Here is a 23,928-nt window from a genome sequence, read left to right on the forward strand (position 1 = left end):
CTCCTCCGGATGGAAATTTTGGGGGTGTCTCTTTTCCTGCCTCTGGCGTTAGGAGCACTAGACACAGCGGGCTTCCATAGCTGTGAAACGCAAGGCCACCCCTTTTTCCTGATAGTCCTTTTTCACTGTCAAGCTTTTAGCTGTAGCTTCTCAACCTTTACATAAACATTCTCATCTTTAGAAACAGACCCACCCGTCAACGCTAGTAATCCCACTTTATGGAGTACCTGCGGTTTTCTAAATACTTAATATAGAGTAATCTAATTTAATCCTCACAACACTGCAAGGGGAGTAATTCCATTTTATGGGTGAGGAAAGAGGCTTCCTTGGACAGTTTAGCATAGATAGTTGACTGGGCATCACATAGAAGTGGCAGAGGCAGAGTCCAAATCCAGGTTTTGCTCCAGCACCCCATTGTCCACTATACCGTAAGGTTTCTCCTTCCTTTCACAAGTTTCAAAAGTAGACTCCATTCTTTCAACTCCCATACTTTCCTAAAGACATCTTTTTTTTTTTTTTAAGATTTTATTTATTTGACAGAGATCACAAGTAGGCAGAGAGGCAGGCAGAGAGAGGAGGAAGCAGGCTCCCTGCTGAGCAGAGAGCCTGATGCGGGACTCGATCCCAGGACCCTGAGATCATGACCTGAGCCGAAGGCATCGGTTTAACCCACTGAGCCACCCAGGCACCCTCCTAAAGATATCTTAATCTCACACGTGTACACACTTTCTATTCAAACTGCTCTTGGTAAACTAGCCAGTGATCCGATCAAATTCAACGCGGATTCTTCCAACTATCTTGACCCCATTTGTCACTTATGTATTGATTACTCCACTCCCTCAGTCCTGAATCCCTCTCCTCCACTACCAGGATTTGACCACTCCCTGCTGTGATTTATTGTTTGTCTATAAATGTGATAATAAACCAGTATCTACCCACACAGGGTGATTATGAAGACCAACCTGAGTGAAATGTTTGGAACCATGTCTGGCACAAAGTATTAACTACAGACAATCATTCCCTTTGGAACAAAAAGCAAAATTCACAATCCAATTTCATCTCCTTTCCCTCATTAAAACCTCACACTCTGATGTATACTTGGAAACCCCAAACATGCCATCTTCACTGGTGATTATGAAGACCAACCTGAGTGAAATGTTTGGAACCATGTCTGGCACAAAGTATTAACTACAGACAATCATTCCCTTTGGAACAAAAAGCAAAATTCACAATCCAATTTCATCTCCTTTCCCTCATTAAAACCTCACACTCTGATGTATACTTGGAAACCCCAAACATGCCATCTTCACGTTTTTGTGTGCCCTTATGCTAAAATTCTATTTCCTTCTTCGACAGCCTGGCAAACTCAAAAAGCAACTCCTCTGAGAAATCCTCCCTGGCCTAATTAATCCCTTGTAGCCCAAAGGACCCTATGCCAATCTTTATGGGAGGATTCATTTTGACCAATGGTTTCTCCCCTAATTTTTAAACACTTCCCAAACCAGGTTTTTGTCTTAATTCTGAGTTCTCTGAACACAGGAGGGATTAAAATATTTGGATAAATGACTAGTTTAGAGGATGGACTAGCATACTGGTTTTCAAAAATTAATGTGCATACAAAACATTTGGGGATCTTACGAAAATACAGATTCAGATTCTGAGGCAGGGCCCAAGATTCTGTAGGTGATTTTTTTTTTTTTTTTTTTTTTTAGTGAGAGACTACTCAAAAGGGAGTACTCTCCAATAGGGAAAGGCTACTCCCATTTCATTTCTCTTAGTGGGATTCTAAATTCAACATATGAAAATACAAGGGGAAAAAAACAACCAGACACCAAGTTTGAAATCACAACTGAAATTATAAGGCCAAGAGGCTAATAACCAGAGTTTCCACAAATGTATGAGATTCAATCAAGTCACTGTTCCTGATTTCACGTTCTTATTTTGGCTGAGCCTGTAAAACTGGCCCATCCGACTAGGGACTGGTACTCTAGAGACTAAAAGAATATGATGAAAGGTACAGAGAAGTCTAGAAACCCATAGAAAGTGTGAAATAGAAAGAACATCTAGATGAGAAAATAGTTTTAAGTATCTCAAAAATAGAAACAGCATAGGTCAATGACTTCAAGGACTTCACCAATAAGACAGACTAAGCATGCAGGATAAACAAAATGTCCTCTTAAGAAAGTCTTGCAGGGGCGCCTGGGTGGGGGGGGGGGGGGCTCAGTGGGTTAAATCCTCTGCCTTTGGCTCAGGTCATGATCCCAGGATCCTGGGATCGAGCCCTGCACTGGGCTCTCTGCTTAGCAGGGAGCCTGCTTCTTCCTCTCTCTCTGCCTACTTGTGATCTGTCAAATAAATTAATTAAATCTTAAAAAAAAAAAAAAAATAAACAGCCTTTTAAAGTATCACTGAAAAAAATTTAAGATTTGTTTTCAGGTTATCTTAACAGCAGTTTTAAAAGGGTGGGGAGGCATTTCTCTCTGGGACTACACTAAGTAGAAGTCAACGGTGCCTCTCTATGCATCAGATCTTTAATAAAAATTCTGTAAAATACACCCTAAAGAATGGATTATTTTTAACTGCAGTAGTGATTTTTGTTAGAATAATCTGAGAAGCAAACACGCTACAGACAGTAGAGGGAAGATTACTAATTACCACAATCTGGCTAAAACACAACAGGCAATATGGTTAAGATGTGAAGATACCCAGTTTAACACTGTTGTAGGAAATAGAATTGAGATATGAATCCAGCTCAGTATATACCCAATATGACAAGTTACATAGGTAACTGCTCTGTACTTCAGGGGGCCTGGGCGGTGCAGCTGGGTAAGTGTCCGACTCTTGGTTTCAGCTCAGGTTGTGATGTCGGGATCAAGCCAAGTCAGCCAAGTCTGGCTCCACGCTCAGCAAGGACTCTACTTTCTTTCCCTCTCCCATTTCCCTCTGCCCCTCCTCCCCAAGTTGCCACACTCTCAAAAATAAATCTAAACAAAAATGCAGTATCCTTCAATTTCCTATAAAATCTAAATAATGCCAACTTTGTGACTTTTGTGAATATAAAAATCAGCAATTAATGTGATATACAAAAGTACCCCCCCAAATAGTGTGCCCCCTTCTACCTTGTTAAATACTTGAAAATGTAGGAACTGGAACTACTGAAGTGAGAAAGATAACTTTGACTCGTATTAGAGTCATATGTGGCTTAACAGCATAGTAAGATAAACTGAACTCTTCTTATTGTAAATGTCAAGGACTATGCTCAGTGTTTTACCTTCACTACTACAAAAGACAAGTTAAAAACCAGTTGGGTAAATTATACCCATTTTGCAAGTATGATAACTGAAGCTTAGATAATACTGACCTAAGTTTACTGAAGTAGGGATCTGAGAACTTGTTGAAATAAAACTCCAAAGCCCGTGTTATCTTGCTGGCCTTTCTTTTGACTCAACAGTTCCATGTAATGAAGGTCTTCCTATTTAACTGATTGTCTGCCTAATATGTAACAATGTAATTCCCCATTAAGATTATCAATGCCTATAATTTCCCTTTAAAACCCACTTCTCTCTCTTGTCCTTCAATAACCATTCAGTTTTTTATTTTCTGGTAGAATAAAAATGGTATTAAAATAGTCCAAGATGGGCAGTAACCTGCCAAAGGGACTTCCCCCCGGGAAGATATACCTGTGGCTACAATAATCAATGTATTATACTGCTTTAATATACTTTATATGAATATACTTTATATAAATATACTTTTAGTATACTTAATGTTTTAATACACTTTAATGTTTTAATCTTGGCTCTGGTTTGCTCTGGAATCTTTCATTAAATATTGTTAAGTATTTAAAATGCAGCTAAAAAACCAAAAACCCTGATAACCACTTTTTGAGTAGCTTAAAATTACAGAGAAAGCAATGGTTTAGAAGAAAGCAAAACCTAAAGCAAGGTTTAGTTACTGCCAGTCCAACTTCTAAAGATACCTTTCTTTGTAAAACATGTCCCAGATAGGCAGGACAACTGAAAATTCTCCTCTGCTTTATGAAAAAGAAAAGGCACCATTAGCAAATAGAAGTAAAAACATAGTAACAACCCCCCACCTTGGATTGCTTATAACTGAAAATATTCCTAAAATCATTGCCTGGCTAAAGTTAATATGGACAAATGGATATGCCAAAGTTGAAAAATATGTAAAAAGATTGGAAACAATAAACATCTACATTATGTCAGCTCCCATGCTAGGTACACTTACAAAAGGTCTTAATCTTTCGGAGGAAGTATCACAATTTAAAAATGAAACAAAATCTAGGTAGTAAAACAACAACAAAAACATATCTAAATTACACCAAGTAAAAACCACCCCAGTATTTGATTCTCAGAATTGTTCCACCTTAAGGTAATTAAAGGACGCTGATTCAGAGCAACAGTTGGGTAAATTGTAATTTTTTTATTGGAAAACAAATATACAACTTGGAATGGATTTGAGGCAAATTGTGCCATAAGCAGATTTTCTTTAAGTGGCTAAACAAAGTTTAAAAAGCAAGTAACAATAAAAGAAAATGTTTCTGGTACAGGACCAGCAGTACAAAAAAATAGTGTACGAGTACCTGGATAATACACCCGTTTTGCAATAGTGCAACTTTTAAGTACATATTGTTGACTGTCCATAGTCCACGCAGAGTTACAACTCCACACTTCAACAACAACATGCTGACAGTTCCTAAAGAAAACTACTTAAAAAAAGGCATAACCCAGATGTTCCCTCATTTGACCAACTCCATCTAAGTTTAGATGTGCAGAAGGGCTTAGATATATCCAGAGTAAGCCACATGCAACATGTTACTTGATCAATTTTCTAAAATAAGGTTTCAGGACAATGACAGTAAGATAAGGGAAGAAAACATGGAGGAATGAAGTCCTAATTACTATACATGCATATTTTTTGACAGCAGGGGGGAACCTTTTACAGATAAGTTACAAACAAAGAAAAGGCAAATAAACAATTTTGTACAAGAAATTTAACACATTCTGTACAGTCTTCACTTTGCTGTCATCATTTGTACAAACTCTGAAAAAGAAGAAGTACACAAAAAGTTGCATCAATGGTAAAAGAATGACAAAACCAATCACATTATTCAATCTCAAAGCAATTTCCAATTTCCCTTTCTTTCCTCAAAAATATACAGTATAGAATTTGTCAAGCTTTGTCAAGGCCAGAACTTCATAAATCAAAATTACTTAGGATTGTTAATCAATAAACCAAATTAATGGTTTAGACAAGTTATTATAAAATAGAAGGATTTTTGCTCTTAAGTTTATTACAACATGGTAATTTTGAACTGACGCAGAAGTAAATGGTCTTAGACTAAAGCTAATTAGAGGGAAAATAAATCCAATGAAGGAAGGAAAATCACCTTACTTTAATTTTGAGGTTTCTGAAATAAGCTTAAAGCTTTTCAAATTGTTCCACAATCATTATAAAAAGATTGGTTTAGCATAGTATGTAGCACCATGCTTCTCAAACTTTAAAATGCATATGAAACTGTCCAGCAATCTTGTTAAAATGCAGAGATTCTAGGTATATGGTAGGACCTGATAGCAAACAGTTCTAAAAAGTCCTCAGATGATCGTGATTTTCCCTTATCTGTAGAAAATACTCTGAATAGCAAAAGGTTTGTAAATATAAAAACTGTTTTAGCATCTTCATTTGGCAGGAGTGGAGACACTAATTTTGACCTAGGATATATATAAACACATACCTTGTACCTTAAAATCAAAGCACAGAATGAGGTAGTGAAAGATTTACCTTCATAGTTTACTTGACCATCACCATCAATATCTGCTTCCCTGATCATTTCATCAACCTCTTCATCTGTTAACTTCTCTCCCAGGTTTGTCATCACATGGCGAAGCTCTGCTGCACTAATATAGCCATTGCCATCCTAGAAAAAATTTAGTAAGATACCTAAATAAAATTATAGACTCAGAGTTGGGTTGGAGGTTTAGTAAGTTTACAATAAACTTCACATTAGGGAGAAAAAGATACTTCAGACATACCAACCAAAACCAAACTATAGTTGACCAATAGATGGCCACTGAAAACTGCAGGATATCATACATTAAAATCACTGGTGCACCTGGGTGGCTCAGTCAGTTAAGTGTCTGCCTTTGGCTCAGGTCAGTGTCTGCCTTTGGCTCAGGTCTTGGCATCAAGACCCAGGTCTGGCTACCTGCTCAGTGGGGGCATCTGCTTCTCCCTTTGCCCCTCCCCTCTCATGGGTTCGCACTCTCTAAATAAATAAATAAGAACTTATAAAAATAAAATAAAATCGGTTTCTTAGTTCCAAAGTCAGTGATGCCTCCTTTGCCAAGATTCACCCTCAAAATTTAACAAATCCAATCCCCGAATACCTACCTTATCAAACACACGGAATGCTTCTCTAATTTCTTCTTCACTGTCTGTGTCTTTCATTTTTCTTGCCATCATTGTCAGAAATTCCGGGAAGTCAATTGTGCCATTACCTGAAATGATTTGTTTAGTTCTAAGAGTACTAAAGAATTTAAATGCCCTCTTCAATTCCCCCTCCCCCAAAACCCAGTTTAAAAAAACTTACCATCAGCATCTACTTCATTAATCATGTCCTGTAATTCTGCTTCTGTGGGATTCTGCCCAAGAGACCTCATTACAGTTCCCAATTCCTTTGTTGTTATAGTTCCATCACCATCCTTGTCAAATAGTGAAAAAGCTTCTTTGAATTCTGTTTAAGAGACCATAATCCAAACATAAAGGTTAACAATAAAAACCTCCTAAATGCTAAATATTAATCAACTATTAAAGCACAGGTATATATGGAAGTAACACTTGAAACCAGCCTTTGATTCCTGAAGAATTATGTGGGAAAAACTTGCTATATTTCAAACATCTTTAGCTAATCATACCAATATATGCTCATACTGATCTATCAGCAAGTTTTTTTCACCTAAAATATTACAAAAGGACTCCAATACCTAGACCAGACAAAAGTAAAAATTATTTTAGGTTGAAGGAGGCAAAGAATCAAAGCCCCAAATGAGTGGCTTCCCTATTTTCTATTAAAGCCCAGAATATAAAAATAAGATTGGTACCTAACTGGCACCACCAGTACCTGGTACCCAACATGTTTCTATAGAACTATATGCATTATACTCAGAGTAAGCCTCAAAAATTAAAATTAAATCTCTTTAAAATCTACTAATTTAGGGGTGCCTGAGGGGTGGCTCAGTCATTAAGCGTCTGCCTTGGGCTCAGGTTATGATCCCAGGGTTTTGGGATGGAGCCCCGCATCTGGTTCCCTGCTCCACGGGAAGCCTGCTTCTCCCTCTCCCACATCCCCCTGCTTGTGTTCCCTCTCTTGCGGTGTCTCTGTCAAATAAATAAATAAACAAAAACAAAAAACAACCTACAATTTAAGGGGCACACCCAGGAGGCTCAGTCAGTTACACAACTGCCTTCAGCTCAGGTCTTAATACCAAGGGTCCTGGGATTGTGCTCCATGTTGGGCTCCCTGATCATCAACAGGGAGTCTGCTTCTCCCTCTCTCCCTCTGCCCCTGCTCGAGCTCTCGTTCACTCTCTCTCAAATAAATAAAATCTTAAAAACAAAACTACTAAATTAAGAACAAAAAAATACACCTCTAAACTTCAGAACAATATGCAACAGACCAACTGCCTTTTCTGACCTATAAAGAACTATCACCAAAAATCTACGATGATATTAATAATGGGATGATCAAGATATGAATGGCCAGTTTTAGCTAAGTATCGTATCACTGACAGCAAAGGTAATTTAGACCATTTTTAGGAATATAAAATCCCAAACTTTTAATATAGTTAAAACATCCTATTACATCTTAAAAATCATCTTGTGAAATTATGTTCCTTTTAATTTACCACTAGATTACATGGAAAGCTGTTGAAGCAGCGGTCTAGAATACCGGCATCCCCATTTATTTCATAAACTAAAGCAGAGATTAAATTTGGTAGTGCAAGGTCATATAAATGAACTAAAACACAATGGCAGTATTTTCTGGTAGGGTACTTTTTAAAAGCTATTAGACCCTTTTTAAGCAAACCCAAAACAGTTCCAAAGTTCACAGGGCTCAGCTCCCTCAATATATCTATACATTTGAAAGTACATACCTGACATGTTTAAGTAATAGTTTGCTTCCTCTTATATAGTCCAAGGCTATTTATTTCCCCCTACCTTTCTATCCTTTCTCCAATTCATATACACCCCAGTTTCAATCCATCATAATCTCTTCTCTGGACTCAACTACTCTTCCACTGATTCGCCATTAACATATGTCTCTTAGCTTAAAACGAAATTCAAACCTTGTGTTTTCTCTTACATGCCTGCCCTTATCTCCCCAAATCTTGGAAGCATCATTACTCATATATATCCCTTTCTTCTACCAATCCACTATTAAAATTACTTCCAGCTCCAACTCATCAAGTTGAAAATCCCAAGTTTACCAATAACAACTTAGTTGCCCAATTAAACAAGTGTCTTTAAGTACATGAGGCCATACAGCATAGCTAAAAGTAGACTTTGGAATGCAACTTGTGTTTAATAATCCCAGCTCTGCTACTTACCAGTAGTGTAACCTAGGCAAGTTAAGTTACTAAATCTTTCCTATCTTAGCTTCATCATTTTTGTTAAATAGGAATAACTATACCTACCTTCCTAAGTTTATGAACTTAATTAATTACTAAGCATAAAGCACTTAGAAGTAGGTCTGGGGGCGCCTGGGTGGTTCAGTGGGTTAAAGCCTCTGCCTTCCGCTCAGGTCATGATCTCGGGGTCCTGGGATCAAGCCCCGTATGGGGGGGGGGGTTGTCTCTGCTCAGCAGGGAGCCTGCTCCCCCCCCCCCACACACCTGCCTCTCTGCCTACTTGTGATCTGTCAAATAAATAAAATCTTAAAAAAAAAAAAAAAAAAGAAGTAGGTCTGGCAAGTAAATACTTCGTTAAGTGTTAAGAAAAGATGACCTCACTTTCCTGCAGGATCCAAAACTATACTGAGAAACTCTAAACTTCTCTTGGCTTTCACAACAGTACCTCAGTTTACCTGCCTTACACTGCCAAAGACTCTTGCTCCTATTTATCTCTCACACGTAAATGTGATTAATTTTATTCCTCTTTTCCAACACCTCTTATCTATGCCTACTCATAATGAAGCCTTCTTTAGTCTACTCCTCTATCTCAACATAATACAGTAGTTCCCTCACCCTTACCACAGTTTTGTTTTCTGCCTGTTCAGCTATCCATAGTGAACTGTAGTCCAGAAGCAGAGGATCCTTCTGGCATACCACAGGTCAACAGCAGCCTAACGCTGTATCACAATGCCTACATCATTCACCTCACTTCATCTCATCTCTGAGGCATTTTACCATCCCACATAGTCACAAAAAGGGCAAGTACAGTATATGGTGAGAGACCACACTAGTATAACTTACATTATAGTATACTTTCACAATCATTACTGTTGTTCATCTATTATACCTAATTCACAAATACTGTATCATATGTGTGTGTGTATAGGAAAAACAAGTTTGGTACTGTCAGTGGTTTCAGGCATCCACTGGCATCTTAAGAGCATACCTTCCCACCACAGACTGGGGAGGCAGGGTCTAACTTACCTTTATTTCTGACTTCCTACAGGATATGCCCCTTGGCTGACCCCAAGTGAGACTTATGAAAGTGAATTCTGTATTCCCCAACCACCCCAGGAATGCAAGCAAAACACGCTTTAACTTTCCCTGTGAAATATGTCAACAAGTCCTGTTGCATCCTCCCATTTCAATACTGCCCGATTATTTTTATCTCAACAAGCAGTATCTTATTTCATGGTCCCTCCTCTTTTGCCTAGACTATAACAATAGCCTTCTAACTGGGTTCTTTATTTAAAATTACCTACACAACTACCTGGGTCATATTACCTTTCTGGATTACCACATTCCTTTCTTAGTTTAAAATCTATTAACTGCTTAGCTTTAGACCGGGTTATCACTGACTAGTTGGTAGTTTACTACATTCAGTATTAACATAGTTCCATTCCATTTAAAACCGTTTGTTTTCAGAGGCACTCCCCTAGTATCACAAGCTTAGTAGCAAAATACTGATTGATTTTATGAAATTAGCCTACATTAACTAGATTGACTCAATGACAAAAACACATCAATAAATCCCACAAATAGAATTTGATGAAGACATTCCCATTTTACTCAGGGTTTTATTTTTCTTTTTTTCAACAGGATGTAGAAATACTGTCTAGAAATCCAAAAAACTATTAGGGTTTGAACACATGCCATTTACCACCTAGTAACTTAGGCTACAAGAAAATCAAAGCACTGAGAAACATGGTTTTGTTTACATTACATTCACTGCTATTAATACCTAGCTACAGGTATTAACACTACCATTACCAGCAAAAGTTTCCAATGTGTAACTAACTATAATCATTTTACTGTATGACTTAATTATTAAAATGTAGAGTAAGTTTACAAATATGTATTCTTAATTTCAAGGAGTTTCACAGTATATTAACTTAAAAAACAAACAAACAAACAAACAAAAAAAAACAAAAAAAAACCTCCACACCCAGCATGGGGCCCAATGCAAGGCTTGAATTCACAACCCTGAGATCAAGTCCTGAGCTGAAATCAAGAGGTCAGATGCTTAACCAACAGAGCTACCTAGTTGCCCCTAAAATACATTAACTTTCAAAATGCTTGCTGGAGGGGCACCTAGGTGGCTCAGAGGGTTAAGCCTCTGCCTTCAGCTCAGGTCATGGTCTCAGGCCCCACATTAGGCTCTCTGCTCAGCAGGGAGCCTGCTTCTCCCTCTCTCTCTCTCTGACTACTTGTGATCTCTATGTCAAATAAATAAATAAAATCTAAAGTAAGTAAATAAATAAAATGCTTGCTGAAATAGTGAAAAGCAGAAAGACCATATCTATGCTATAACTATTAGTTATAAAGGTACAAGAAAGGAACAAATGTCAAGCATTATTCCAAATTTTTATCTGTATTTTTACACCAGAGCCAGAAATACCTGTAAAATTCCTTGAAATAAAACCCAAAAGTACAATTTAGGGGTGCCTGGGTGGCTCTGTCATTAAGCATCTGTCTTCACAGCTCAGGTCATGATCCCGGGTGTGTGTGTGTGTGTGCGCGCGCGCCTGTGATCAGCCCCGCATGGGGCTCCCTGCTGCTCCCTCTCCCACTCCCCCCAGCTTGTATTCCTTCTCTCTCAAATAAATAAAATCTTAAAAAAAAAAAAAAAAAGAGTATAATTTAAATTCACCTGTCCTTACAGCTCCCTACCTTACTTTATAACTGGTATAATCTTTATGTATAGAAGCATGCCATTCTTAACTATAATTCCCAGGAATGACTTGAATCAAATGTCTGTTTACCAACTTCCATTTATTTAGAAAATTCTGAACCTAATAATCTCTTAAAGGACATGTATCAGACTTTTGTTGGCACTATGTAAATTGAGTAAGGTTATCTTTCAAGTTAGGTTTTACTCCTACAGTGTACCTTTAAGAAAGAAAAACTCTTGTAGGTTTTTCCTATTAGACCCTTAGGTGTCAAGCACCAACAACTAATGACATCATGGCAGAATTATGAGCAAAATTAACTAGTGATGTCACAGTGGACACTCTGGATTGCTCTTTAAGAATAAGTAATATAAACAATTCTAGTAACTTCATCTAAACAAAATATGCTTTTTCTAGACCAAGTTATTTGCTGTTAGTAGACTTTCTAAACAAATCTGTAGTAGTAATGATTATCATATAAAGTTAAAATAGTTTAAAAAGATCCTTAGTATATTCAATGCTGATTTATCTATGAAGTTTGTAAGTACTTTGTTTTTTGGTAAAGATTCTAAGATGCTACTGATTACCACCAATTACAATTTATCAGAAAGAAAGTAATTTACAATTTATCAGAATAAAGAAAGTAATTTGCCTCCACCTCAAAGGTGGACACAAACAATGGAGGCAGAATAATTCTTAGGACAGGGTAGGTAGTGTTCTGGAACATTTTTTTGTTGTCACACACAACAAAGAAGTGTATCCATTTTTCAGTCCCTACTATGTGGGAGGCACCAGGGATAGAAGAGGCAGCAAAAAGATCCCTGAGAGCACAGGGTTTTACTTCAGCAGTATAAAAGTTTTGACTCCTTTAAAGGTTCACTAAAACCTGGGGTACCAGGAATGATTTTAAAAGCCTAAGAAAATGCAGGGTAAGGAAAGAATCCAGAACAGATTTTCCCCCATCCCCACTGGAAATTTATGTATACGATGAGAGCCAACAAAAAGACCAAATTTATCTTTAAATAAATGTTCCAGTGAACTACTACTAGTATTCTTTATGAAAATGCTATCAGTCTTTGAAGACTGATTCTCTTGAATTTAAAAGATACATGGTGTTTTAAAAAAATAGTTGTATGTGTGTTTGGGAGTGCAATAATGGGCACCAACTATGTAACAGGTATCTTAAAGATACATTTTCTACCTTAAAGTGAAAATACTGTGCTATCTACAGCAGGGACAACTACCTGACTGGGAACACCAAGAAATGAAAAGTAGAGGGAGGCCAAAAGTATTAGAGAAGTTAATAGTTTAAGCCTGTATATATGAATCAGCTTGTCACTTCCAATAGGCTACATTAACAAAATAATTTTTTAAAAGTTTTAGAAAAAGTTTTAGAATTTACATGTCACAGATACATTAAAATAGTATAAAAGAACAAAGAAATTAGTTCCAAAGCTCTGCTTCGGTTCTTCAACACTCAGTACATGCAATTTATCAACCCTAGAAACCAAATCCCAGATTTAAGTCAAATTCACACAATCAGTAAAAATAAAATCTGCTTACATTTGGTCCTTCATGCTAACAGCTTCCTACTTTATATAGTCCTATCGGGTTGTATTTGTAATATTTGAGATTAGTGATTTCTGGGTCCTCCAAATTTGTTTATGTGGAGAGGAGAGCTTACTTTAAATGGGCTATATATAGTTGAGTTCCAACTGGGATTTTCAGTATTCTCTATCATTAATAAAAAGAAAAAAAGAAAAAAAGAAGAAAGAAAAAAGAAAGCTTTAGTGCTTTTGAACACTTCTAACTTCTTGCCTACCAGGAAAGCTGTGGTAGTTAAAACTGCTTGATGCTTGTGTTAATAAAAGTCTAAAGAGAGTAAAAGAAGAGTCTGAAAAGCATTTCAACACTACAAGGAACTAAAAAAGGAATAAAATCCTTTAGTGAGTTTCCCTAGTATTTTGAGGTTAACCAGCCATCTCAAAGTGTTAGAATAAAATCAAAAGTACCAATGATTAATGTTATAGCATAAAGACAATATGACATCAAGTTTTACATAACAACTTCATACATTTCCATGACAAACCAAAGGAGACACGATTTAATTAATTATTTAGTTTATTTTTAAGGATTTTATTTATTTAGTTAACAAATAGACACACAGGGAGAGAGGGACAGAAGCAGGGCGAGTGGGAGAGGGACAAGCAGGCTTGTCTTATGTGGGCGGTGATCCCAGGACTCTGGGATCATGACCTGAGCTGAAGGCAGAAGCTTAACAACTGAGCCACCCAGGGGCCCCAGGAGACAAGATTTAAAAAGCTCATTTCAACAGATGCTACTGTTCCTTCCTTAAGACAAAATTCAACATACTATACATTTAGAAAACAGAACGGTAACTTTTGCATCTAAGTTTTTCCCTAGAGATAATGATTATTCCTGAATGATTCTACATACAGTTCTAAGGTTAAAATATTAGCTACTTTGAACTGGGGTAAATTCAATGTTCCCTCTGGGATTCAACACTTCAAATTACCTATTAATTACTACTTGGCTCTTTTTTTCTTGTGAAGAGTAATTTGGAGTTGCAGTGTTAAAAACTGCCCAGAATTCATGTTTTCAAGATAATCTTCAAGAAAAACAAAGACCACCACCACCAAGTTCCAAAGTATACCCGCACGTAGCCTAAAACCTTGCCTTTCATTACAGCCAGCCCCATATATCTCCCAAAGGCAAGCATACCTTCTCATTTGTCAAAGCAGGTTGAATTACTGTATTACATTACACCACTTGTTATTATCTATTACATAGACTAAGGTCTATGTAATTTTTTCATAAAGGTATCTTACTTTGACACTGGCCATTCGATTTATAATAAAATCCAATGGATACCACTTAGCAAAGTATTTCTTACCTGCAATCTGCTCTTCAGTCAGTTGGTCAGCCTACAAAGAGATCACAAAGACAGGTATGCAGATGAGCAGTTAAATTAAGAATCAAGTTTAAAAACCTTCAAGGTTCACCTTTTACCATGAATTACATTTAGCATAACACTCCTTAGTACTAGCAACATACATAGGTAGAAAATGAATTATCTTTTAAGGTAGAAAACACATATTAAGTTGATAGGTTTATCTTCAAAGCTAAGCGATGCTAACCAAGTTTAATACTTAAACCCCAACTATTATTTTAGAATACACATCAAAGTTTCAATTTCACACAAATTGGGGGGAAAAAGCAATTTGGCATAGTAGAAAATTTAAAGGAAGTTGTTATTCTTCTAAAGCAAGGAGAGAATCCAACAAAAACATGGTTTCCTTTCTCAAAGTTAAGATACCTAAACTTTTCACCTTTTTTGGTAAATAAAAACAGTATTAACAGAAATTATCAGAAATCTTCACTGAACCAAAAATAATGTCCAAGAATTACACTCAAAATTACCCCTATAAATGGTTAAACACATTATGTGGACATGAGAATGGTCTTCCAAACCTGAAACAAAAAACAAACCCGTAACACTAAGCAAAAATCCAAGCTGTCCTGGCTGGGGAAACATGAAAGCTACCAGTTTTTACTTCTCACCTGGCAGGCAAATTTAAAGAATCAGGATTCCCAACATTTGAACTAAATTATTTACTAAATATTAAGTCCAGCCATTCATTTTCTCTTGGACTTTTGGAATCCCAATGTGTGCCTAAAGTTTGTGATTTTTTAGCAGAGAGAAGAGTTATTTTTGCTAAAAGGAAAAAAAGACCAGGCATTTGCTAAAGCCTTTTATAGATACTGTTTTTATTTAATCTTCACAATAACCCTCTAATGGTATCATTTTCCCCTATAGGTTCAGGTTAAATTTCAGGGAGGTTAACAAAATTAGTAACTAGTTTTAAATACTAGAATTAAACTAGAATTTAAACACAAAGGTGTCCAATGTATTCACTGCCTGTAAGTTTTAAATGCAGAGTACCATAATATATAATCCATATCTGCAAAATACCAAGGCTCCTTTTTCCTCATGTGGCCTTCATCTTTGGACATTTCACCACTTAGCAGTACAAAAACCCATGAAGCAACTGCTTATATGGTACTAGCACTAATTAGACCCAGTCTTCTAATATTCTTACCTATATGGAATCAAGCATTCTGTGATCAGTCCATTCATTTATTAGTATGAAAAAATAAACACTGCCTGGTTTCATTCTTTTTTAAAGACTACCTTAATGAAAAAAGTAGCATCACATTTTTCTAGGGGACAACATGAGAAAATTTGGGAAGGAACCCACAAAGCGCAAGTTTCTTTCCCCACTCAACACATTTTTGATTTGACCTCAGTGCAAACTCAACTTGTTTCTATTTTTAAAAAAGGGGGGGAAAAATGGCCCCAAAGGCCTGGTAACTTAAAATTGAAGAGGCAATAATTAAGTTCAAATGCAGGAGTTAAAGAAAAGAAGATCTACTTTTAACCTTCCAAATCCCAATCTTCCATCTGATATAACATCAGTCATCCAATTGTTTTCCCTGAGGAGTTAAGATTTAAAACACGGTAAATCCAGACTTGATACCTGCTTTGTTAGAGGCTATAAAGGATTTACTTCTGATTCCATTTTGCAAGACTTTTATCATTTCTGGAAAAAGGACAACATGGCAGAGTTGGGGGAAAAAGCATAGCGTTTTGTATCGTTGCTGGACATACTAGTATCCTAGCTCTTCCACTTAAAAAGCCACATGACCTTGGACATGTTACTCTATCTCTCATAAGTCCATTTCATCCATACAGTATTAGTATCTACAAGGTTATTGTGCAGAAAGAGAAGCTACTTTTACATAAAGTAAAACTCTTTGAACCCAAAGAGTTCAGTGATAATTATTTTATAGATATTAACTAATAAAAGAACCTACACTGTTAAATATGAACTTGACTAGTTCAACTTCCACACAGTAAACAGACATGCATGGCATCATCAACTCTTGCTTCAGAGAGTAGCAGGGTCCACATTAAAGATCTTAAAGAGACTGTATTATATGCAGGAATTTTGAATTTTATTCTTCCTGCTATACTTTCATCTTTTATCCTAGTCGTCTGTATACCAGATCTCTTCTTATGAAATACTTAAGGGGACCAAAATATACAAATAAACGTGTGCTTTGCTTCTCATATAATATGGAGATGCCTATTTTAAACTTACCCTTTCTAGGAAGTTAATAAGTTTAAAATGTTTCACTGCTACATGGAAATTTATTTAATTTCACTCTTACCATTCATTTATAACTAAGCATTGCATAACATTGTCTATTGTCTTTTCTAGATATCAGAATATAAAATTAAACATCATGAACAATAAATATTTGTTAACCACCTTAAAAACGAAACAAAAACCCAGCAAACCTACCACTGTTCCATGCTATCTTTTTTTTTAAGATTTTATTTATTTGAGGGGCGCCTGAGTGGCTCAGTGGGTTAATCCTCTGCCTTTGGCTCAGGTCATGGTCTCAGGGTCCTGAGATCAAGCCCCGCATCCGGCTCTCTGCTCATCAAAGAGCCTGCTCCCACCCCCCCCAAACTGTCTCTCCATCTACTTGCGATCTCTGTCAAATAAAATCTTAAAAAAAAAAAAAAAGATTTTATTTATTTGATAGGAGAGAGAGGGGGAGATAGATCACAAGTAGGCAGAGAGGCAGGCAGAGAGAGTGGGGGAAGAAGGCTCCCCGCTAATCAGAGAGCCCCTTTGGGGGTTCATCCCAGGACCCTGGGACCATGACCCAAGCCGATGGCAGAGGCTTATCCCACTGAGTCACCAAGGCACCCCTGTTCCATGTATGATTTAAGATGAGAATAAATTTTCATGAACTGAAAGCACAAGGTGCAGCAGCCCAGGGACAGATGTGGCAGGTGAAAACAGTTTAGGAGGCTTAGTTAAGCAGAATGTATGGAAGGCACAGTATGTATGAAAGCTGAAGGAAGGACTGCTATGTGCAGGAAGGGAAACAGTGTTGTTCTCTCAACAGGGGGGGTAGGGGTGGATTTTGGCAAGATGCATTTATATTAAAGTTAGGAAGAAAAGGATGGAAAAGGATGCTAGCTATAAAACAAAACTTTAAAATCACCCAATTTTGCTTGGAAAGTCAAAATTTAATGGTCCCACACCATCTTGTCCAGCTCTCCGCCTCTAGCCAGACACAATCTTAGAAAAATTCACAAATGAACGGTAGCCCAGTTGGTTAAGTGACGGCTCCTGATTTCAGCACAGGTCATCATCTCAGGGTTGTGACTGTGTCCCATCTCACTGCTGGGTATGGAGACTGCTTAAGATTCTCTCCCTTTGCCCCTTCCCACCCAAAATAAAAGAAAAATTCACAGAAAAAGCTTAAGGAATAAGCTATCAAACAGAATGCTAAGTTACATACATAGCCTTAAAAATGTTCCTCAATTTTGCTTGCAAAAAAAAAAATTTTTTTTTTTTTACAACTAATCCAGAGCTCAAGGTTTTAAAATAAACTTTACCAGCGGAGTTAAGATTAAGGCCTTTAAGAGGCAAAACTACACCACTCCCTAGCACTCTAATTTTTAAGTCTGTTCCAACTACATGCAAATAAATTTGGTTTTTATTTCTGTCTATAGAGAGTGCCATTTTCTTAGTTAGAAGTACTGGAAGAATTATACTTCTGGGAAAACTCGAGCTCATTAACACGTGTGTTTATCTCCGTGCAGAATAATCCACTAGAGAAATGACTAGTTCTTATTCCTGTATTTCTACAATTGATAGACTTCCTTCTCCTGTTCATCACTCCAGAGAAAGCTTCCAGGCATTAGTACACTCACATGTTCCACACCAGACCTACTGAGTTAGAATCTCCATTTTGAAGAACCCTACTTGATTTGTAAACACTGAGAAACATTAACCTATCTTCACGTGTGATCTGAAGAGTGAATGCATTATGTACCTATCAAAGCAGATATGGATATTCCTGGAGTTTATCTAGTGAATGGCAGTTTTAAAAAATCCAAAATTCTTATCTGAATAAATGTATGAAGCCACAGGTTTAAATCGGAACACAAACTTCTAGCTTTCATTCATTCCTCTTTATTTCAAAGTTCTATTTAGATAAAACAATGTCTTCATTAATTTCCATTTATTTATTTATTTATTTAAATTTCAGAAGTCAGGATATGTCCTACCTGTATTAAAAGCAGCCTTTAAATTATTTCAGTAGAATTAACAGATACCTTAATTCTGGCAGAACAGAACGTACTATAGTATCACTGATCAAAAGAAAAACCATCAGGACAAATTAATTACTTCACAGAAATTAAGACCTTTACTAAAGGCCTACTCTGATCATTGTACCTAAATCTAGAACTTTCTATGTATTTTTGATAGGGCCACAGTGAAGTTCCTCAGTGTAACACAAACTGATCTACTTGCAATTTGATACAATAATGATAACTTTGACAAGCACAAAACTTTCTACTTCTTCGTATCTCTTACTTATCATCTGGGCCCCAAATCTTAAAGCGATCCTTGGCTCTTTCAATGCACATGTACTTGTAACACTTACATGTAAACCCAAGAGCTATCTGAACAATCTTGTTCTGCTTCTACACAAACTCATTCTTTAACTTAACAGAGACTTCATTTTAAATCTCCAAATCTTATAATTATGAAGTTACCTTATGACAACTTCCAACTTAATTTTACTTAACAATGACTAGCAACTAGCAATGAAAACCCCCAAAGCACCAATAATGTAAACAGTAACTACAGAAGCTTATCACTGGTAAAGGACCATGAAAAGTGTCGATTCAAACTATATGCAGCATATGAAAATCTATTGAATTCCCGGTTCAAGTATCAGACTGATTAGGTAAAAAATTTACCATTCATTTAAAAATATTTTTAAAAAATTTACTGCACAATTCAGAACCTTGATTACATATACATAATGTATACCTTGTTTCAACTAAAAAGTAAATTCAACTAGTATGTTCAAAATCAGAATAAAATAATTTAAAATATCAAAATAGAACGAATGCATCAAACTTGAGTGAACACTAACTAGTTTTATCCAGGGTGAACTCCTCTCCCCACACCCATACAGGCTGGAGGTTTCAGTTGGCAATGATTCTCAACTCCTCTGTTTAAGATGTCACCTTGCCTTCTGGACACACCCATCGCTGTAACCACTTGGCAGACGGAAACAAAAAGTAGGTACTGCAAATTACCGCCGTCATTAGGGTAAAAAAACCAGGAGTTCCGGTCTCAAGTGACAGGAAAATGCTTTTTAAGATTCCCTGCTCCTTCTGCCCCCGGTATACTCTTCTATCACCACAGTACTTGACAGCCATTACTATTTAAGAGAATTGAACTGCACGTTACCATGGTCTGGCGTTTTCTGGACGGAAATACGACTCATTTTCAAGGGAACTGGAGCAGGGGCAATGCTGTGATTATAGTTCTTTAACATTAGGAGTGCACGTGAGTACTTAAGAATAGGATATAGATACTGGCCTTTTCAACTGTTACGGCAGGATAAAAGCGACTTTCACAAGAGAACGTCAGTCACCCCAAAGCTTGCTTTTGGCAGGTGACTAGAAAAAGCATTTCAGACCCAAGCTGGAGCTGACGACTTTCTCTAGTCAGATGCGCACTCTGAGCGTGCGCCAGACTTCGGGTATAAAGCTCGTTTCCTTCAACGACAAAGCCACATTTTCTCTCATGTCCAGGCTGGGTAGTGGAAGGCCCCAGGGCCCCAAATGGAGTGGGAAAGATCAGGGTCCACCGAGCTTCCTTCTCGCCACCGGAGGGGGATGGGAAACTGCCGAATCCGCCCTCCCCCACCCATCCCCAACTCACAGGCCCCGCACTGCCGCGGGTAGCCGAGACCTCCGCAGCCCTGCAGGTGCCAGCAGAGCAGCTGGGGCGCGAGGCAAGCCGAGCGGGCGGCGGCCCCGCCCCGCCCCCCGGCCGCTCCCCGCGCCGCGCGGGCTCGGCCCACACAGCGCGCCGCGCCCGCTCGCGCGCCCCCCGCCCCCGGCACGCGGGGGATGCGGGCTAACGGCGGCGCTGGCGCTCGCCTGGGGCCTCGCGCTCCCTTCCCGCCCCCTCGGCGCATGGCGGCCAAAAGCGGACAAAGGCGCTTCCGAGCGCCAGCACAAACCGTCCGTTGGGCATTTGAATCAGGCCCTGGTACCGACCTTTCGAGATGCCCGACCAGCAGCTTTTGCCCTCCCGCTCTCCCCCGCCCTTCCACTTTCGCGTCTCCACCATGTGCTGGGCTGCCCCCCCCCCCAGCTCCGATTCATCACCCTCACCCAGCCAAGCCCCCGAGGAGCTTCAGCTCCTCGAAGGCAATGATCCCGGCCTCCGTAACGCTAGGGGACTCCTCTCCGAGGAGACTGAGGATGGGAGAGCACCTGCGACGCAACCGCCGCAGTGCCCCGGTCTCTTTCGCGCCATCCCTCTGGCGAAGACCACTCCTGAGGGATGTAGAGGAGCAGCGTCCCCTTTCTTTAACAAATCTGCTTCAGCCTTGTCCCCCCTCCGGCCAAGCGCCGGCAGCTTAGCGACACACTCACCATGCTGCAAGCGCTACCGGTCTCCAAGAAGCGACCACACAACCACTCAGCTCGCTCGACCCACTCGGACTAATTCTCCTCCTCCGCCCCCAGCGCCTCATAAACACCTCCCTCCGCCAGATCCCTCCGCCGCATGCCAGATAACGGAACATCGCAAACGAGTTCCGGCAAACCCCCTCCTCTCTAACTCTTCTCGGGACTCCTTTATCCACTGTTATTTACTCGATGAAGCAAGAGATAAAGGAAAGCGGGCGAACGAATGACGTAAGTGGGTTTCACTCCCCAGCGAGCCAGTTTAAAGGCCGAAGGAGTCGCGCCTGAGGGGCGCTACTTTGCGGCGCGGAGGAGCATCATAGTGGTGACTCGATCCCCGATGATCGTTGAACCGGCCTCTGATTGGCTGGTTTGTACCTGCAATGCGTCACTCGGGATCGCAGCAGCCGCCGCCGGGACGCGGTGCGGCTTCTGGCGTTGCTGCTCTGGCCGCGCTGTCCTGGCAACTGCGCCAGGCGGCAGAGTCGCTTCCCTTGCGTTTGGCCACAGAATCTTCCTCCTCCATCCCTCTTTCCCTCCCGCACTCCTACACACACTTTCCCGCCCCTTGTGCAGGGGTAGGCGAGAACACCTAGGGCAAGTAAAGATTGACGCAGAAAGACCGCAGGAAACCTGTACCCCGCGCTCAGCCTCTCGGCCTTGTGGAGGCCACAAATTTTTCATTTTACTCCCTCACAAAACCAATAAAGGTCTAGGTAAGGATAAATGCAGTTGCTTAGCTGAGAGACAAATCCGAAAGCGTCTTCTGTTCATACTTGGCCATTCTCCTTTCTTACCTGGGGTACTTTCCCAGAAAAGTCACTCAGAAACTATGGTATCCGAGATTCAGTGGGATAAGTCACTCCCATTAGCGTTTTGATATTGTGAGAAAACAGGGTCCTGGTTTGGAGCTATGGACAAGTGTTGGTTGGTGCACTTTCTTAGGTGTGTGACCTTGGATGAGTCATTTCATCTTTAGCCTCATTTATAAAATGGAGGTAATAATACTTCTCTGAAAAGGTTATTGTAAAGATGAGAATAACATAAAGAGTTAATGTAAAATGTTGAAGTATCTGGCACATGGTAAGGGCCCAGCAAGTGGTCACTGTAATATGCCTATCCCTCAGAACAAATTTGCCCTTTTGGGTCTCTTAACCTCTCAGATTTAAGAGGATATTTAAAAAACATGTTGAGGACTTAGCTCCTTGGAACTAGAACCTTCGCTGCACTGTTGGTGGGAATGTAAAATGATGTGGAAAACAGTATGGCCGTTCCTTTAAAAATTAAAAGAGAATTATCCTATGATCCAATAATTCCACTTCTAGGTCTGTACCCAGAAGAACTGAAAGCAAGATCTTGGAGATATATTGGTATGTCCACCTTCAAGGCAACATGATTCGCTATAGCTAAAACTTGGAAGCAACCCAAATGTCTATCAGTAAATAAATGGTTGAGCAAAATGTGGCCTATACGTGCATTGGAATATTATTCAGACTCAAAAAGGAAATGCTACAACATGCTGCAACATGGATAAACCTTGAGGACATTATGTGGTAAATGAAATAAGCTAGTGACAAACAGATACTATATGATTCCATTTATATAAGGTACTTAGAGTAGTCAAAATCAGAGACAGACAGTAGTTTACCAGGGCCTGGGGCAGGGGGAATAGGGAGTTATTGTTTAGAGGGTATGGAGTTTCAGTTCCACAAATGAAAAGAGTATGAGATGGTGGCGATGTTTGCACAACATTGTGAATGTATTTAATATCACTGAACTGTTCACTTCAAAATGATTACGATGGTCAATTTTATGTGTATTTTGTCACACACACACATTTTTAAAAATTGGCTCCTTGGTCCTACCCCAAATAAGCAAGAGTAGGCATAACCTGGAATATTTAATAAGCACATTGTGAACGCGTCCTGTATGAATTTGATTTGACTACAGCGTAATTGTTACCATAGAGGGGGTTTATAAGGCACAGAGTTTCCCAAAAGGATTTCTAAAGAAGGTAACTGCTAAACTGAGTCTGATATGATAAATAGCCTAGGAGACAAGCAACAGGCAAGGAGGAAGAGAGAAGCAAGTTCCAGATGAAAGAACAGAACAGAGGCCTTAACATTTCCCAGTAAAAAACATAGGCTTGTGGGGGCGCCTGGGTGGCTCAGTGGGTTAAGCCGCTGCCTTCGGCTCGGGTCGTGATCTCAGGGTCCTGGGATCGAGTCCCGCATCGGGCTCTCTGCTCAGCAGGGAGCCGGCTTCCCTCTCTCTCTCTCTCTCTCTCTCTCTCTCTGCCTGCCTCTCCATCTACTTGTGATTTCTCTCTGTGATTTCTCTCTGTCAAGTAAATAAATAAAATCTTTAAAAAAAAAAAACAAAAAACAAAAAACATAGGCTTGTGGACCCTTGAAACCTAAGTGAGCAGCATTTTTAGCAGGCCAAGGTGAAATCTTGCCTACTGAGAAAGTTGCCCAGCAAGACCAAGACGTTCTGTAACTGCTATCTGCACATACTTGGCAAGCTTCAGTGGAATGTAACCTCTTTTAGCCTATTTAGACATTTCTTCATACCATCAAAAGTATTTCCTAGGCCAGGGAGGGATCCTCTTTCTTTCAGTCATGCAAATCAGACATAAAGTGCTCTTTTAGTTAGTGTTGGCAGCACTGTGACCTCCCTTTCAGATGAATAACTCTTTAATGAAAACTCAGGACCCCTGTGGCTTCTATTGTCCTTGCTAATATAGTGATGTAAAGAGGTGGGGTCAGAGAAGTTAACTAGCTTTATCCCACAAATGAAATACCGTAGAGAATGTTACTTAAAAGTGGGTACCTCTGCTTCAGAATCTGAGCTGGAGTCAAGAGCCCTAAGGCCACATTTCCACTACCCTGTGTTTTGGTAGCTCCCAACTCTTTGCAAGGTATTCCTCAGAAATTTGTCTTTGATTCCTCCTCAGATGGAAAAG

The 23,928-nt window shown here is 39.1% G+C and overlaps 1 protein-coding gene and 1 long non-coding RNA gene across 3 annotated transcripts; one reads left to right on the forward strand and one right to left on the reverse strand.

Moving 5' to 3' along the window:
- Nucleotides 1-4,423: 4,423 nt before the first annotated feature.
- On the reverse strand, nucleotides 4,424-21,056 carry CALM2 (calmodulin 2). Of its 2 annotated transcripts, XM_082747025.1 has the most exons (6): nucleotides 20,931-21,056; nucleotides 14,274-14,304; nucleotides 6,611-6,754; nucleotides 6,412-6,518; nucleotides 5,803-5,938; nucleotides 4,424-5,064 (listed from the first exon to the last, which is right to left on the reverse strand). In XM_082747025.1, exons 1-6 carry the CDS (start codon nucleotides 20,931-20,933, stop codon nucleotides 5,036-5,038), a joined length of 450 nt encoding a protein of 149 aa, XP_082603151.1. In that variant the 5' UTR covers nucleotides 20,934-21,056; the 3' UTR covers nucleotides 4,424-5,035. The 2 variants fall into 2 exon arrangements, with proteins under 2 accessions (XP_082603151.1, XP_082603152.1); XM_082747026.1 differs by lacking the exon at nucleotides 14,274-14,304 and having other exon boundaries at nucleotides 20,931-21,040.
- Nucleotides 21,057-21,347: 291 nt separating this feature from the next.
- On the forward strand, nucleotides 21,348-22,427 carry LOC309872630. The gene is made up of 2 exons (XR_014316029.1): nucleotides 21,348-21,679; nucleotides 22,289-22,427. It is a non-coding gene; the product is annotated as an uncharacterized lncRNA (long non-coding RNA).
- Nucleotides 22,428-23,928: the final 1,501 nt, after the last annotated feature.

This window comes from Mustela nivalis (assembly GCF_964662115.1).
Source record: "Mustela nivalis genome assembly, chromosome: 8".
Taxonomy (NCBI): domain Eukaryota; kingdom Metazoa; phylum Chordata; class Mammalia; order Carnivora; family Mustelidae; genus Mustela; species Mustela nivalis.

Excerpts from the sequence above, each read along its gene's own strand:
- CALM2 (XM_082747025.1), bottom strand. Across the intron at positions 5,939-6,411 it reads CATTCCGTGTGTTTGATAAG|GATGGCAATGGCTATATTAG; the intron begins GTAGGTATTCGG and ends AATTTTTTCTAG. Across the intron at positions 5,065-5,802 it reads TGGTCAAGTAAACTATGAAG|AGTTTGTACAAATGATGACA; the intron begins GTAAATCTTTCA and ends CTTCTTTTTCAG.